General features: G+C 46.9%; 2 protein-coding genes across 5 annotated transcripts in view; one reads left to right on the top strand and one right to left on the bottom strand.

Moving 5' to 3' along the window:
- Window positions 1-3945, bottom strand: part of LOC121304806 (eukaryotic translation initiation factor 3 subunit K) — a 4736-nt gene extending 791 nt beyond the window's left edge. Inside the window, exons 1-7 of one of the 4 annotated variants that reach the window (XM_041236200.1) lie at window positions 3781-3942; window positions 3077-3175; window positions 2343-2463; window positions 1930-2004; window positions 1067-1133; window positions 628-705; window positions 98-223 (exon numbers count right to left, since the gene is read on the bottom strand). In XM_041236200.1, coding sequence (XP_041092134.1) covers window positions 98-223; window positions 628-705; window positions 1067-1133; window positions 1930-2004; window positions 2343-2463; window positions 3077-3175; window positions 3781-3842 — 628 coding nt within the window. In that variant the 5' untranslated portion in view covers window positions 3843-3942. Of the gene's footprint in view, window positions 1-97; window positions 224-627; window positions 706-1066; window positions 1134-1929; window positions 2005-2342; window positions 2464-3076; window positions 3176-3695 lie in introns of all 4 variants that reach the window. The other 3 variants (XM_041236202.1, XM_041236203.1, XM_041236204.1) reach the window with 3 other exon arrangements.
- A 1796-nt stretch (window positions 3946-5741) lies between these two features.
- The window catches only part of LOC121304846 (mitogen-activated protein kinase kinase kinase kinase 5-like), a 27150-nt gene continuing 15391 nt past the window's right edge, over window positions 5742-17500 (top strand). Inside the window, exons 1-6 of the mRNA XM_041236256.1 lie at window positions 5742-5969; window positions 12546-12603; window positions 13879-13969; window positions 14391-14455; window positions 15725-15780; window positions 16308-16355. Of these exons, the coding sequence (XP_041092190.1) occupies window positions 5862-5969; window positions 12546-12603; window positions 13879-13969; window positions 14391-14455; window positions 15725-15780; window positions 16308-16355 (426 nt within the window). The 5' untranslated portion in view covers window positions 5742-5861. The remainder of the gene's footprint in view (window positions 5970-12545; window positions 12604-13878; window positions 13970-14390; window positions 14456-15724; window positions 15781-16307; window positions 16356-17500) is intronic.

The following is a 17500-nucleotide window of genomic DNA, read 5'->3' as shown; positions in this document are numbered from 1 at the left end:
CCTATGCTTTACCAGACCTCTCTGTGCTTCACTACACCCTGCTGTGCTTTCACTATGGGAAACGAGAAGCAGAGGCAGGCGAGGGAGAGGTACTCACTCTCGAAGTCGATCTTCTCCACAATGTTTTTGGGTTTGACGTTCTCCTCCTGGCTGTACACAAAGATCTGCCCGTCCTTGTTCTCTGTCCATCCGTACTTACTCAACCAGGACTTGATCTGCAAATCTGAGACAGAGAGAGACAGAGAGAGGGAGTTCAGCTAGTGCCTTTAGTGTTACTGAAACTAAACTGAGTCAAGCAGAGCAGCGTTTGGGCTCCAGTGCCTTCATCAGTGTTACTGAAACTAAACTGAGTCAAGCAGACCAGCGTTTGGGCTCTAGTGCCTTCATCAGTGTTACTGAAACTAAACTGAGTCAAGCAGACCAGCGTTTGGGCTCCAGTGCCTTCATCAGTGTTACTGAAACTAAACTGAGTCAAGCAGACCAGCGTTTGGGCTCTAGTGCCTTCATCAGTGTTACTGAAACTAAACTGAATCAAGCAGAGCAGCGTTTGGGCTCTAGTGCCTTCATCAGTGTTATTGAAACTAAACTGAATCAAGCGGACCAGCGTTTGGGCTCTAGTGCACTCACCTGTTTGATCTCCCAGCATCTCTGCCAGCAGCCTCCTATCAATGTTCTGGTACGTGATGCCCACCACATGACAGATGACTGGACATGGGTTCGAGAGACAGCGAGAGAGGAAGAGGCATGGTTAATCCATTAAAATATTACAATATAAGAACTTATAATATGTTTGAACCCTTAGCATTAACAGCGACCTCATGTGGGGATGGAAGCAAAATAAATTAAGAAAACCTCTCTAGTCTTATTTATAAACAAAATAATGCATGACAGCCTCACACAAGATTGACTCTCAAGCATGCTCTGCTGTGTCGAGGAGGGGTCTGGCATACAAAGAGAGCAAGAGATTGAAACACATCCTCAACAGGATCAGAGGCAGATGCCACGCACAGTGTAAAGTTTTGGAGCAGGGTTTGTATTCCTGCGCAGGGCAGGGTTGGAAACTCACACTTGCGCACAGAGTCCTCGAACCCGGTTATCCCGTCAATCAGCTCCCTGTTCTCCTCCAGGCCTTGCTGCAGAACCCAGGAAGAGGCAGACAGAGAGAACACAGAAACGTGAGAGCAATCCCGTGGACAGGAGTCCGAGGAGCTGCCTGACCTCAGAACTTTGTCGAGTCTGGTCTTTCAGGACCCCAGCATCGACAGCGTGGCTCGGTAACCCCTGGCAACCCTCGTAACCCATTCCACCCCCTCCTCGCTGTCTCTGTGTGAGGAAGTGTCACGCTCTGGTCCTGGTGTCTGTGCTGCGTTTAACTACTGGTTTGAGTTACCAAGCAGGGATGGAAATAACACTCCCATTGCAGAGAGATTTCACGCTCTGGTCATGGTGTCTGGACTGGCGTTTAACTATGGTTTTGAGTTACCAAGCAGGGATCCACTCCATTGTTAACAATCTTACGTCTGGTCACTTTGTGGCAGTTAGGTAACGACACAAAGTTTGGTGCGCATAGACACACTTTGGGGTACCTTTGTTGCCTGAGTTTAATAAGACACACCTGAGCTTGTTGCCTAGACACACTGGGGGCTGATCAAGCTGGTAGTAAAACCTGGACTGGGAGACACTGCTGTGCAGCAGGAGTCTCATTCCCATCCCTGCAAAGTTAACTCCTTTTGAGAATTTAAAAAATAAGCTGACATCAGAAATGTCCCCCACCCTAACCCAAACCTCCCCCTAATTCTTCTGTGTTCCAGGCTAAAGAGATTCGGACCTTGCAGCCTGTTTTCACAGCTCACTCCTTTAAGCCCAGGAACAAGCCCCGGGACTCTATTTGGCAGGGGAGCCTCTCTCTCCCGGCTCCAGCTGTCTTACCCAGAAGGACTGGAAGTGGCAGGTCTCCAGCAGGTTTCCTAGGTACAGGATCTGTCTGATAGGACGCTCCTCCTGCTAGCCGGGAGAGTTAAGGAATCAACGGCGCCCCCTGCCTGCTTTAACAGAGAATTGCAAGCTAGTGCCAATCACAGGTGAGAGAATGGATTTTAAAGATGGTCAGCGCTCCTTTAAAGGGAGGGGCCAGTGATCCTGTTAATAAAGCTAATAAGAGGTGAGAGAATGGATTTTAAAGATGGTCAGCGCTCCTTTAAAGGGAGGGGCCAGTGAGAATGGATTTTAAAGCTAGTAAGAGGTGAGAGGATGGATTTTAAACCCCAGCAGCATTCTTGTGATGTATTTATTTTTGTTTTAAAAGGACTCTAGCTTAGATCTCCGCTCTGTATGAAGGATACATGCGTCTGGTCTATCATGCATTTGCACAGGGTGAAGTCAGTGTGGGGCAGGTTGGTCAGCGCCTTGAGCAGGATCTGCGAGGTGATGGAGGTCTGGAAGAACGCTGGGTTAAACTGGTACCTGGAGCAGAGAAAGGAGACTTGAATACACACAACACTGTGGTGAGGGGAACGAGACTCCCGCTGCACAGCAGTCTGCTCCAGTCCTGGTTTCATTGTAAGACACACCTGAGCTTGTTGCCCACAGCTCTGGTCAAGTTTATCATCGCCCTGTGGAACGAACTCATTTTGCTTTGTGAAGTTGAATTGAAAGCTGCTGAATAGTGTTGCCTTGTTAACATATCGAATTCCACTCCGCTTTGCAGTTTTCCAGATATTTAACGAAAAACTGACAAAAACAAAAGTGTGACATTTCGAAATCTAACATGAACTGGACTGCGATTATGGCTTCTGGGAGACTCTTTTACGTGATGTCATTTTGTAGTTTCTTTGATTACATGTTAAAGATCTAAATTATGTTTTTTTTTTATATATTATGGTTCATTCCTAAATTTTCAAGCCACGCTAAACTTTTGACCAGAGCTGCACACACTGGGGGCTGATCAAGCTCCTGATAAAACCTGGACTGGGTGACAGTGCTGTGCAGCCGGAGCCTCGTTCCCATCCCTGTAATCATTATTATTATTATTGATGCTGACGATGACAGTGCCTGTTATGCGGGTAGGGGAGCTCACAGTTTAAGCACAGCGAGGTTTGCCTCCAGATCGTACGCATTCTCCCGAGCCTGGGTCTCCACATAGCGCTCAAGCGTGGCCAGATTCTCAGGGTTATACCTGAGAGGAGAGGGAGAGGGGGGGGAGAGAGAGGGAGAGTGTGGGGGAAAGAGAGGGAGAGAGACAAGGGCAGGAGAGAGAAGAAAGAGGGAGAGGGGAGAGAGAGAGAGGGAGAGTGTGGGGGAAAGATAGGGAGAGAGACAAGGGCAGGAGAGAGAAGAGAGAGGGGAGAGAGAGGGAGAGAGTGTGGGGTAAGGAGAGGGGGTGGGGGAGAGAGAGAAAGAGAGAAGGGCAGGAGAGAACAGAGAGGGAGAGGGGAGAGAGAGAGGCAGGAGATAGAAGAGAGGGAGATGGAGGAAGAGAACTTGTTAATAATTAGGGCTTCAGCTGTTCGGTCCCGGTCCCGTCAACTGGGATCAGCGCCGAGCAAGTAATCACGTCTGCTTGAAATAAAAGCGAATCGTCTCAAAACAAGTTTAAAAGGGACGTCGTGTGATCAAAACTATAACCCTGCAAGTCCTGTTCATAAACGCAAACACGCCCCGAGATACAGATATCATTAATAATTATACACACGCACTCTCTTCAGGCGCTGTAATTAAGAAAGCGGTTTCGATTCGGGTTGTGTTTAGTCCCGCTGTGCGTCACCGGCCATGTGTCCGTACCGGTCGATTCCGCGGAGTAATTCTCCCACATTCGTCCTCATTTGCTCAAATGTGGATGCCATGCCTCCGGGTTTGGTGCCGGGCTCGGTTCTGCTGGGAGCCACGCGTGGGGACGAGGCGCACCGGACCGTGAGAAAGAACGGAAAGGAAGGAGACCCCTGTCACATGACAGGGAAAGAGCGGAAGTGCGAAGAAGATGTTCACGTTTGCTTCAGGGGTCAGGCACCTCCATCACGTGATGCGAGTCGGCGTGGAATTGGGCTTGTTTTCATCGAGAGTCGCTTGAATTTTTTTGAGTCGCTGTTTTTTGTGTTTTGTTTTTTTTTTTTTTAACAGGTGTCGTGACTTTAACAATTAAAAAATGTCTCTAGGAGTGGTTTTGGGTGATTGACTGCTGTCAAAGTAGATGCACGTCATCAGAAAAGAAAATAGATGCAATTTGTATAACACCCCCCCCCCCCCCCCCCCCCCCCCCCCCGAAACGGGTTGGGCTTGTTTTGGAAGCCAGTCGCGCTTTTTTATGTTTTATTTTTTCTCGCCAGGCTTGGCAGCACTGCCAGCCAGCGCATGATCCACGGGCTTTATCGTTGCGGTTAGGGAATATATTTGCGTACCAGTATTTGAAACTGTTTGAGTAAACACAAGCGATACGTGTCGAAAAACTACAGCAAGTGTGCGCGCTTGTGTTTCACTTTCAAACCGAGTGTGCTGGACTCCAATACACAGACAATAAATTTTAAATGTCTTATTTGTTTGCAACAAATACATTTATACATGAAAGAAACCCCTTTCCATCTGTGCTTATGAGCTTATCTTTATCAGGAATCGGGCTTTATTGAAATTCCAGTTTGTTTACATTCTCAAAAGCAGTTTCAGGCACCAATGCACTCCATCAATGCTCGAACTTTACAACTAGACAGAGATGTGCTCTGAAATATGTTTCACCAGACCTCTCTGTACTTTACAATGCTTCCCTATGCTTTACCAGACCTCTCTGTGCTTTACAATGCTTCCCTATGCTTTACCAGACCTCTCTGTGCTTTACAATGCTTCCCTATGCTTTACCAGACCTCTCTGTGCTTTACAGTGCTTCCCTGTGCTTTACCAGACCTCTCTGTGCTTTACAATGCTTTCCTATGCTTTACCAGACCTCTCTGTGCTTTACAATGCTTCCCTATGCTTTACCAGACCTCTCTGTGCTTTACAATGCTTCCCTTTGCTTTACCAGACCTCTCTGTGCTTTACAGTGCTTCCCTATGCTTTACCAGACCTCTCTGTGCTTTACAATGCTTCCCTGTGCTTTACCAGACCTCTTTGTGCTTTACAATGCTTCACTGTGCTTTACAATGAGAGAAGCCACCCACGCACACAGGAACCCTTGTGGGTTTAGCAGACTCACACAGGGCAGCTGCAAGGAGCTTGCAAAGGAAGGACTGCAAACGGTCACCCTTCAATAAACTGCAGCTCACAACAGCTCTGTGTGCTGTCTCTCAGCACATTGACAGCATTGTAAAGCACAGAGAGGTGTGGTAAAGCATAGGGAAGCATTGTAAAGCACAGAGAGGTATGATAAAGCATAGGGAAGCATTGTAAAGCACAGAGAGGTCTGGTAAAGCATAGGCAAGCATTGTAAAGCACAGAGAGGTCTGGTAAAGCATAGGGAAGCATTGTAAAGCACAGAGAGGTCTGGTAAAGCATAGGGAAGCATTGTAAAGCACAGAGAGGTCTGGTAAAGCATAGGCAAGCATTGTAAAGCACAGAGAGGTCTGGTAAAGCATAGGGAAGCATTGTAAAGAACAGAGAGGTCTGGTAAAGCATAGGGAAGCATTGTAAAGCACAGAGATGTCTGGGTCGCAACATTACAGGAAATCAAAGCAGAGAGTGGTCATGTCGACTTGATTCTGTTCGTGTCTCTACATTTAACCTCGCCTCGCTCGAGAGTGAGAGTCTAGAGAGAGAGAGAGAGAGAGAGAGAGACACTCTCAGCGACGCGTTTCACATTATAGTGACACAGTGTCACTACAGTCCCTCTCGCGGTCCAGTCCAGTCCGGTACCGGTTCAGTACCATGCCAGCGCAGTGATGGACCCACAGAACCGAGCCGCCCTCGACATCTCCACCCGAAACCCTCAGGATGACTTTGAGATTCTGCATCGTCTGGGAGGAGGAACCTACGGGGAGGTGTACAAGGTAGGGGAGCCCCTGTCTCTACCCATCTCTACCCATCTATCTCTGCCCCTCTACCCCTCTATACCTCTCTATACGTCTCTCTACCCATCTCTACATCTCTCTATCTCTGTTCCCCTCCCTTTACCCCTCTATGTATGTTTCTTTACCTTTCTGTCTTTCTCCCCTTTTCTCTGCCTCTTCTTTGCTCCCCTCTTTCCTCTGGCCTCTCACTCTCTCTGCGTCTCTCTCTCTTTCTCTCCTCTTTTCTAGAGCCCTTTCTCTCTGTACATCTTTCTTCTCTCCCTTGTTCTTTCTTTTCCTCCTTTTTTCTCTCTTTATTCCCCTCCCTCTCTTTCTCTCTCTTTCGGTATTAAAGGTACCAGATCTCAAGTAACCAGATTTTTTTATTTTTTATTTTTTTTGCCAAACTCAGATCTGTTTGCTACTGTAACATACCCCCCTATTGGTAAATTGAGTACTAAAAGATATTTACACTAAACGAAACTTCATAAGTTCAGTTGTTCTGAATGCACAGAGAAAGGCTGACGGCTTCTCTCTGAATTGAAGAGGTTAATTTTAGTATTTCTGAACTGGCTGTGAGGAAAGCTTCAGTTAGTTTTTAAGGGGTGTGGCTGCATCTGCAGCTGCAGCGTTGAGCAGAAACCTTGAAAAGGAAGAGCATGTCATCTCAGGGGTGTTGAGAGAGAACCGCAACCTTTTATATTCACAATCACAGGGTCCCGTCTTGACAAGTTGTTGTTGGTGTTAGTTTGCACTTTGCTTCACAGAGCTTTCGCTGTGCTTTATTGCCATTCACTGTGCTTCTATTGCACTGCACGATGCACCTTTAGAAAGGCAGGCGCAATGCACTGCACACTGCACTGCACACACACTGCACTGCACGCACACACGCTGCACAGACACACTGCACTGCACGCACACATACACTGCACTGCTCGCACAGACACACACGCTGCATACACTGCACTGCGCACACACATTGCACTGCCCTGCGCACACACGTTGCACTGCACACACAGACACTGCACTACACACACACACACACACACACTCTCACACACACACACACACACACACACACACAGACACACACACACACACACACACACACACTCTCACACACATGCTCTCTCACACACACACACACACACACACACACACACACACACACACACCAGGGTCCCCAACTGTTAAAATGCAAAGCAGGGAAACATTTACAGGAATTCAATAGAAACTTCCTGTTCGAAATCATTTGGTTTCTTGCTGTGTTTGTTTCTCTGTACAATGGGCTCCTACAATGCAGAAGTGGATTGAATTACAAACGAATACAGATACTGTGGAACAGCAAACATTTTTACAAGGAACCTGGTCAATTATTTACCATGGACCTTATTTACAAAACTTGAATAATCAGGTTTCTGTTCTATATAATGTTGAACCAGCCCCCCTCTGAAAGAAAGAAAGAAAGAAAGAAAGAAAGAAAGAAAGAAAGAAAGAAAGAAAGAAAGAAAGAAAGAAAGAAAGAAAGAAAGCGCCGGGCTACAGTGTGTGGTTTGATTAGCTGCCCTATACTTGTGCTACCACTGACCCTCAGTATAAGACAGAACCATTATGCAGTGCACCTCTCTGTCTGTCTGCATTGCAACTGAAGAGCATTGAAGAGAGGGGAGGAGAGAGGAGGAGAGGAGAGAGGAGAGGGAAGGGGAGGAGAGGAGAGGAGAGGAGAGAGGAGAGGGAAGGGGAGGAGAGGATAGGAGAGAGGAGAGGGAAGGGGAGGAGAGGAGAGAGAGAGGAAAGGGAGAGGAGGGAGAGGGAGAGGGAAGGAGAGGAGAGGAGAGGGAAGGGGAGGAGAGGGGAGGAGAGGAGAGGATAGAGAGAGAGGAGAGGGGAGGTGAGGAGAGGGGAGGGGAGAGAGGGGAGGAGAGGGGAGGAGAGGAGAGGAGAGGAGAGAGGAGAGGGAAGGGGAGGAGAGGAGAGAGGAAAGGGAAGCAGAGGGAAGGGGAGGAGAGGGGAGGAGAGGATAGGAGAGAGGAGAGGAGAGAGGAGAGGGAGAGCACTATCCTAGGAGGAGAGGGACCGGAGAGGCCCCGGGGAGAGGGAGCGGGAGAGAGGAGAGGGAGGGGAGGAGAGGAGAGGGGAAGGAGAGGGAGGACACCAAAGAGGACGAGAGAACAGCCCCCCCCCCCCCCCCCCCCGTGACAGGCATGTGAACAAACGAGAACAGCCCCCCCTTCACGCCCCCCACACAACAACACACTCCACGCCCCCCACAAACACACTCTGAGACACTGACACACACACACACACACACACACACACACACACACACTTGTTTATAGTGTTAATGAGTGCATTCTAAGTAATTTTGAAGCACTCAAGTTATATTGTAAGAACGTGAGTCCATTCCCCTTGGAGAGGAGTCCGTTCAGCCCGTCAGGGCGGGTCCGGTTCTGAGCAGCTGACTGACCTCAGAACTTTGTCAAGCCGGGTCTTGAAGGCGCCCAGTGATTCAGCATCGACAGCGGGGCTCGGTAACCCCCCCCCCCCCCCCCCCCCCCCCAGTCTCTGTGTGAGGACTGTTTTCTCACCCCACCCACTTCCACCCAGAGGTGTGTTTGAGCTGCGAAGGAAGTGTCTCCTGTCTGTCTCCACTTCATTTCCACACTGTGTCCCTCTGGTCCTGGCTTTTGAGCTGCGTTTAAGGTATTGGTTCAGGGTTAACTACGCAGGGATGGAAATAAGACTCCAGTTGCAGAGAGATTCGTTTATTGATTTGTTTTTCAGTCTGGCACAGCAGCTATCCCTCCCATCCTCTAAAATCGCAGCCATCTCTACAGCTCACTGAGCTCCATCGGCACAAAGGTCAGAGTCGCTGCGCCCACATCAAGTCTTTTTTTAGACGGAGTCTGTTTGAAATAGTTTCCCACATGCATTACAACTCTTTGAAACAACCCTTTAGATCGCCGCATCAATCAATCAACCAATCTTTATTTTATATTCGCCTTGTAGCCCTGTAGCGTGCCGGCTCTTTTGTACAGCGGGATCGGCGCTATGCTTTAGTGCGAGAGGACCCGCGCCCGCCTGTGTGTGGAAAGAGAAGAATACATGCAATAGTAACACAGCAGCTAATAGCAGAGATCAGGCTTAAAGAGCGTGGAAAGCAGGAGAGAACAGGTGCGTCTTCGGAGGTGATTTAAAGCGAGCGACGGTGGGTCACACACACCCAACGCTGGGAGAGAGAGTTTCAAAGCATCGGAGCCGCAGGGCTTAATGAGCGCTCTCCCAGTGTGGTGCGCCTTTGCTTGGGGATAACAAGCGTAGCATTCCCCGCAGCATCGGAATTGCGGGCTTGCGACTGCTGTCATCCTCCCTGGCCAGTTTTGCTCGAAACACGAAAAACAGTCGGAAAGTTTAAAAGCAAAATCTGGAATGGGTGACACTGCTGCGCAACAGGAGTCTTATTCCCACCCCTGCGACCTCAGCTCCTTTTGAGTTTTGAAAGGCTTCGCTCGGCCGCTCTGCTGATTCGTCTCGGTTCCAGGCTGAACAGCTTGAATCATATCACTGCGATTCAGTCTGAGCTGAGGAGGCTGTGTGTGTGCAAGTGAGAAACCAGTGTAAATTCAATGGCAAACGTTTCCACTAGAAGTCTTTCTCAGTGTCTTCAGTGTAAATTCAATGGCAAACGTTTCCACTAGAAGTCTTTCTCAGTGTCTTCAGTGTAAATTCAATGGCAAACGTTTCCACTAGAAGTCTCTCTCAGTGTCTTCAGTGTAAATTCAATGGCAAACGTTTCCACTAGAAGTCTTTCTCAGTGTCTTCAGTATAAATTCAATGGCAAACGTTTTGACAGTTTATGTTCTGTCTTTGTGTCTGTGCCTCTGTGTGTGTTGTCTTGTGCCTCTGTGTGTGTGTGCGCCTCTCTCTCTCTATAGAGATAGAAGTGGTTTTCAGACCTAAAGCAGACTCTATTCTCTAATAAAATGACATTTACTCTTTCTGGTTTCCCCTTTATGAGGTGGAATTAACAAAAAAAAAAAAAACAAACAAACAAAACTAAAACAAATCAAAAACAGTGACACGCTTATATATGGAAGGCCGCCACGAAAAACCAGCATTCCGAACCCCCTTCACGTTTTCCCTTAAGAATGTCAGCCTCTCTCTCTCTCGCCCTCTGTTTCCTCTGAAAAAACAGCATTCCGAAACACAACCTTCACGGGTATTAAAATTCAGCGAACCCTACCTTCTTTCTGTCCAGCGCTCGAGAGCGTCGAGTTAATCTTTGCTCTATCTCTCTCTTTCTCTCTCTCTCTCTCTCTCTCTCTCTCTCTGTTTCTCTCTCTCTCTCTCTCTCCCTCTCTCTCTCTCTCTCTCTCTCTCTCTCTCTCTCTCTGTTTCTCTCTCTCTCTCTCTGTTTTGTTTGTGTATTCGGTTTCTCTCTCTCTCTATCTTGTTTCGTTGTTTGGTGTTTAGTCTCATTGTGGTAAACCCCTTCTTGTGTCACAGCAGCAGTGGGAGAATGGAAGTGGGTGTAATACAGTAGAGTGCGGTGATGATGTCATTGCATGTTTATCTTCCCGCTAGACGAAGGACCACTGTGTGACCACCCCCCCCCCCCCCCCCCCCACCCATGTATGCGATGGACCTTTATACAAAGCATTGCAGTGTGATAAAGCACAGTGAACGCATGGTAAACCACAGAGAGGTCTGTTAAAGCATGGGCAAGCATTGTAAAGCACAGAGAGGTCTGGTAAAGCATAGGGAAGCATTGTAAAGCACAGAGAGGTCTGGTAAAGCATAGGGAAGCATTGTAAACCACAGAGAGGTCTGGTAAAGCATAGGGAAGCATTGTAAAGCACAGAGAGGTCTGGTAAAGCATAGGGAAGCATTGTAAAGCACAGAGAGGTCTGGTAAAGCACAGGGAAGCATTGTAAAGCACAGAGCAGCAATGTCCTTTTTGTAGCAAGGTGACCAGAACTGAACACAATATTCTAGATGAGGTCTTACTAATGCATTGTACAGTTTTAACATTACTTCCCTTGATTTAAATTCAACACTTTTCACAATGTCTCCGAACATCTTGTTGGCCTTTTTTATAGCTTCCCCACATTGTCTAGACGAAGACATTTCTGAGTCAACAAAAACTCCTAGGTCTTTTTCATAGATTCCTTTTTCATTTTCAGTATCTCCCATGTGATATTTATAATGCACATTTTTATTTCCTGCATGCAGTACCTTACACTTTTCTCTATTAAATGTCATTTGCCATGTGTCTGCCCAGTTCTGAATCTTGTCTAGATCATTTTGAATGACCTTTGCTGTGCAACAGTGTTTGCCACGCCTCCTCTCTTTGTGTCGTCTGCAAATTTAACAAGTTTGCTTAATATACCAGAATCTAAATCATTAATGTAGATTAGGAATAGCAGAGGACCTAATACTGATCCCTGTGGTACACCGCTGGTTACCACACTCCATTCTGAGGTTTCTCCTCTAATCAGTACTTTCTGTTTTCTACAGGTTAACCACTCCCTAATCCATGTACATGTGTTTCCTTGAATCCCTACTGCGTTCAGAATTAATCTTTTACCAAGCATTGTAAAGCACAGAGAGGTCTGGTAAAGCATAGGGAAGCATTGTAAAGCACAGAGAGGTCTGGTAAAGCATAGGGAAGCATTGTAAAGCACAGAGAGGTCTGGTAAAGCATAGGGAGGCATTGTAAAGCACAGAGAGGTGTGGTAAAGCATAGGGAAAGCATTGTAAAGCGCAGAGAGGTCTGGTAAAGCATAGGGAAGCATTGTAAAGCACAGAGAGGTCTGGTAAAGCATAGGGAAGCATTGTAAAGCACAGAGGTGTGGTAAAGCATAGGGAAGCATTGTAAAGCGCAGAGAGGTCTGGTAAAGGGATAGGGAAGCATTGTAAAGCACAGAGAGGTCTGGTAAAAGCATAGGGAAGCATTGTAAAGCACAGAGAGGTCTGGTAAAGCATATGGAAGCATTGTAAAGCACAGAGAGGTGGGACTCCTCCTGGACCCTCCCTCCCTCCCTTAAGTCTCATAACTATAACAAAGGGTCACACGTCACGTCATGGTAAAGCATAGGGAAGCATTGTAAAGCACAGAGAGGTCTGGTAAAGCATAGGGAAGCATTGTAAAGCACAGAGAGGTCTGGTAAAGCATAGGGAAGCATTGTAAAGCACAGAGAGGTCTGGTAAAGCATAGGGAAGCATTGTAAAGCACAGAGAGGTCTGGTAAAGCATAGGGAAGCATTGTAAAGCACAGAGAGGTCAATACATTGTTAAAGCATAGGGAAGCATTGTAAAAGCACAGAGAGGTCTGGTAAAGCATAGTACAGGAAGCATTGTAAAGTACAGAGAGGTGTGGTAAAGCATCTTAAAAAGCATGGCACACCAGGGTAATCTATGGTAAATGCAGATAAAACCGTGGGAAAACTGCAAAATACTGCAGTGAACTTTTCTAAGGAGTTTTATAAGTGGAGATGTTTTGACTGACTGACCAGAATTCCATTCCGAGTTCAACAGAGTCCTGATATTCTGTCCGTTTTTCCCCCTTATCCTCAGGCACGGAATAAGCAGACCGGTGACATGACCGCCATCAAAATCATCAAGACAGAACCAGGCAAGTTTACTGATGGAGGGACTGGGAGGAAGGCAGTGTGGCTGTTAGAGCTTAGGAGTGGGAGCTGCAGTGGAGGGAGAGCTGAGGAAGGACTGGGAGGGAGGGAAGCAGTGTGGCTCTAGTGGAGCTGAGGAGGGACTGGGAGGGAAGAAGCAGTGTGGCTCTAGTGGAGCTGAGGAGGGACTGGGAGGGAGGGAAGAAGTGTGGCTCATAGTGGAGCTAGAGGAGCTGAGGAGGGACTGGGAAGGAAAGACTCCTCCGTCACACCACCGCAACCTCTGTGAACAGTAACTGGAGTCACACCTAGTCACCTGGACACCTCCCTGATGAGGAGGGAGGGAGGGAAGAAGTGTGGTTCTAATTGTAGCTGAGGACGGGATCTCGGAGAATGGAAGCCACTTCGTCGGTGTGAGACTAGGAGGGACTGGGAGGGAAGCAGTGTGGTTCTAATGGAGCTGAGGAGGGACTGGGAGGAGCAGTGTGGCTCTAGGGGAGGGAAGGCAGTGTGGACTCTAGTGGTTGCTGAGGTGAGGGACTGGGAGGGAGGGAGGCAGTGTGGCTCTAGTGGAGCTGAGGAGGGACTGGGAGGGAGGGAAGCAGTGTGGCTCTAGTGGAGCTGAGATCCAGGGACTGGGAGGGAGGGATAATAATCTGGGACTATAAGTCTCAGTAGGGCCTCTTTACAGTGGAATTGTTTCAACAGTGGACTAGGTGCAAAGGTACCACGATCACGTCTCAGTCGAGGCAGAGAAATCTAGCTTTAGATCACAGACGGGTACACCCATCTCCCCGAGGATGCGGGCAGGGGGACCACAAGAAGATGTTCGGGGTGAACTATAACTACAATGGGGTGAGGGAAATAATCCCCCAGAGGGTGGCGGGGGTGGTGGGTGGGGGGAGATCTTTACCTTAACTAAATACCTAAAATCAGAAATGTGAATTGCCTTCACTAGGTGGGAACTTTACAGAAATATTATATGCACAATACACAATACAATACAATACAATACAGTACAGCAAAGTACAGTACAGAGCAATACAATACAATGTAATACAGCATAATTCAGTACAGAGCAATACAATACATTGCAATACAGCGTAATAGAGTACAGCACAGTACAGTACAGAGAAATACAATACATTGTAATACAGTGCAATGCAATACAGCACAGTACAGTACAGAGCAATACAATGTAATACAGCGTAATACAGTACAGTACAGGCCAGCATGTTTAACCCAGGTCAGTTGAATTTCTTTTTATTTTCCTGTTTCAGAAGACGATTTCTCTGTGATCCAGCAAGAGATTGTCATGGTGAAGAGCTGCAAGCACCATAACATTGTGGCGTACTTCGGCAGCTACATACAGTAAGAGGGGGAGAGGCTTTTATAGCACCAGGGGGGGCTGTAAGTGGCTGATGCAACCAGGATGGATTATGAGTTCTATGTATGATATTTTACTAATACCATCTTCCTTTGTAAGGGTTTCCCATAGTAAAAACTCAGCAACAATTAATAAAGCACAGAGAGGTATTCTAAAGCATAGGGAAGCATTGTAAAGCACAGAGAGGTCTGGTAAAGCATAAGGAAGCATTGTAAAGCACAGAGAGGTGTGGTAAAGCATAGGCAAGCATTGTAAAGCACAGAGAGGTCTGGTAAAGCATAGCGAAGCATTGTAAAGCACATAGAGGTCCTGTAAAGCATAGGGAAGCATTTTAAAGCACAGATGAGTGCAGATCCTCCAGAGAGCCTGTCAGTCTGACCTGTGTGCCGGTTCTGTTGTGTGCAGGTCCAATAAGCTGTGGATCTGTATGGAGTACTGCGGAGGAGGCTCTCTGCAAGACGTCTACAACGGTGAGAGAGCCACCTCTGATCAAACTGCTGATCTGACACAGACCCTTTATAATATACAGCACTGGACCCTGATATTGATGAGACACAGCCCTCTGAAATGTCTTTATAATATACAGCACTAGACCCTGATATTGATGCGATCCAGCCCTCTGAAATGTCTTTATAATATACAGCACTAGACCCTGATATTGATGAGATCCAGCCCTCTGAAATGTCTTTATAATATACAGCACTAGACCCTGATATTGATGAGACACAGCCCTCTGAAAAAAGTCTTTATAATATACAGCACTAGTCCCTGATATTGATGAGACACAGCCCTCTGAAATGTCTTTATAATATACAAACGCTAGACCCTGATATTGATGAGATCCAGCCCTCTGAAATGTCTTTATAATATACAGCACTAGACCCTGATATTGATGAGATCCAGCCCTCTGAAATGTCTTTATAATATACAGCACTAGACCCTGATATTGATGAGATCCAGCCCTCTGAAATGTCTTTATAATATACAGCACTAGACCCTGATATTGATGAGACACAGCCCTCTGAAATGTCTTTATAATATACAGCACTAGACCCTGATATTGATGAGATCCAGCCCTCTGAAATGTCTTTATAATATACAGCACTAGACCCTGATATTGATGAGATCCAGCCCTCTGAAATGTCTTTATAATATACAGCACTAGACCCTGATATTGATGAGATCCAGCCCTCTGAAATGTCTTTATAATATACAGCACTAGACCCTGATATTGATGAGATCCAGCCCTCTGAAATGTCTTTATAATATACAGCACTAGACCCTGATACTGATGAGATCCAGCCCTCTGAAATGTCTTTATAATATACAGCACTAGACCCTGATATTGATGAGATCCAGCCCTCTGAAATGTCTTTATAATATACAGCACTAGACCCTGATATTGATGAGATCCAGCCCTCTGAAATGTCTTTATAATATACAGCCTCTGAAATGTCTTTATAATATACAGCACTAGACCCTGATATTGATGAGATCCAGCCCTCTGAAATGTCTTTATAATATACAGCACTAGCCCCTGATATTGATGAGATCCAGCCCTCTGAAATGTCTTTATAATATACAGCACTAGACCCTGATATTGATGAGATCCAGCCCTCTGAAATGTCTTTATAATATACAGCACTAGACCCTGATATTGATGAGACCCAGCCCTCTGAAATGTCTTTAGAATATTGTTTTTCCAGGCTGGTTTTGAATCTTTCTCTCTCCTCTTTCAGTGACTGGCTCCCTCACAGAGTTGCAGATTGCCTACGTCTGCAGAGAGATGCTGAAGGTATGTCGCAGGAATCTGGGTTATTAGAAACAAAACCATGCTCTGCAGAGTCTCTACAACCACAACAGGATCTGCAGAAACAGCTTGAGTGTGTCAGTATCAGGGTTTGTTTAGACACTTAGAAACCTAAGCCATTAACCCTGCACAAACCCTGGTATGAACGCACTCGATCTGTTTGTGTAGATGCTGCTGTGGTTGAAACGTTTCCATTGCTTTGTGGTTGGAGCTCCGAGTGGCAGATCTGCACTCCAGTGTGATTATAACCCTAGCAGCTGCTGACAGCTTTCAATGGGGTCAGATTTGTAGCGTGTGAGGGTGCTCAAACTGTGAGACAGGACACCTCTTCTAACAAGAAGCATGCCCCACGCTCGCAACCTGTCAACAGTGTGAGTGGGTGCTACTCCATACGACCAAAACTTCGATTCAAAGAACTGTGGACCCAACTCACAAAACCGTTTTTAAGTGGGGAGTGTTTTGTTAAGAACTGTTTTTGTCATTTGAAATGTGTCTGCTTGTGTTTTTGTCAGGGTTTGGATTACTTGCACAACCAGAAAAAGATTCACAGAGACATCAAGGTTAGTCCTGTGACCTGCAATCATTTTAAATGTGGCTTCGCTGTACCCTGCTCCCCTGTGCTGTACCCTGCTCCCCTGTGCTGCACCCAACTCCGCTGTGAGGTACCCAGCTCCTCTGTGCTGTACCCTGCTCCCCTGCGCTGTATCCTGCTCTCCTGTGCTGTGTTATGAGTTGCTATGGTGAACCGCAGTTTGCTGTAGGTGTGTGCAGCTCAACTCTTCTCTCAGTCAGTCTCTCTGATCTCTGCTGCAGATCTAAGGTGCTCTTCCTGCACCAAAGCATTCAGAGCTGATCGCTATCAGAGAGAGAGAGCTTGTACTGTAATGCCACAGTGCCAGAGACACACAATATTAATAAACATGGCAAATACTGTGATGAATCGCTGTGAGGAAAGCTTAATAAAACTGCTGGTAAATTTACAGGGGAAGTGGGTGCATTGACTAATTATATGCACATCTTTTGATTCCAGTAACTGCAGCCCACAGCACCACAGTAAAGACCCCCCCCCCCCCCCCACACACACACACACACACACACACACACACACACCACACACTCACTCACTCACTTACACAGTAAACAGTGTTACCTTCAATGATGTAATTTGTTGACTAAGTAAGTAACATCAGACCCGAAAGCGGTCACAAGGATGGCCTCACCCGTGAAAGGGAGAGTGGGGTGTTCATACTTTATGTGCGAGATGTCTAGGGGGCGGGGGGGGCGGGGGGGGAGGGCAGAGACGAAATGTATACTTGTCTATGTGGTCGCAGGTAGGAGTCTGTGTCCAAGTGTCTCAGTGAGAGATAGAGATGTGTGTGCCAGTGTCTCAGTGTCTCTGTGTTTGATGTGTGTCTGTGTCTCAGTGTCTCTGTGTTTGATGTGTCTCAGTGACTGTGTGTCTGTGTCTCAGTGTTTGATCTGTGTCTGTGTCTCTGTGTTTGATCTGTCTCAGTGTCTCAGTGTCTCAGTGTCTCTGTGTTTGATGTGTCTCAGTGTCTCTGTGTCTCAGTGTCTCAGTGTCTCAGTGTCTCAGTGTTTGATTTGTGTCTGTGTCTCTGTGTTTGATCTGTCTCTGTGTCTCAGTGTCTCACTGTCTCAGTGTCTCTGTGTTTGATCTGTGTCTGTGTCTCTGTGTTTGATCTGT

The sequence above is a fragment of the Polyodon spathula genome, chromosome 40 (genome assembly GCF_017654505.1).
Source record: "Polyodon spathula isolate WHYD16114869_AA chromosome 40, ASM1765450v1, whole genome shotgun sequence".
Classification (NCBI taxonomy): domain Eukaryota; kingdom Metazoa; phylum Chordata; class Actinopteri; order Acipenseriformes; family Polyodontidae; genus Polyodon; species Polyodon spathula.
This window is presented reverse-complemented; position numbering and strand designations above follow the sequence as displayed.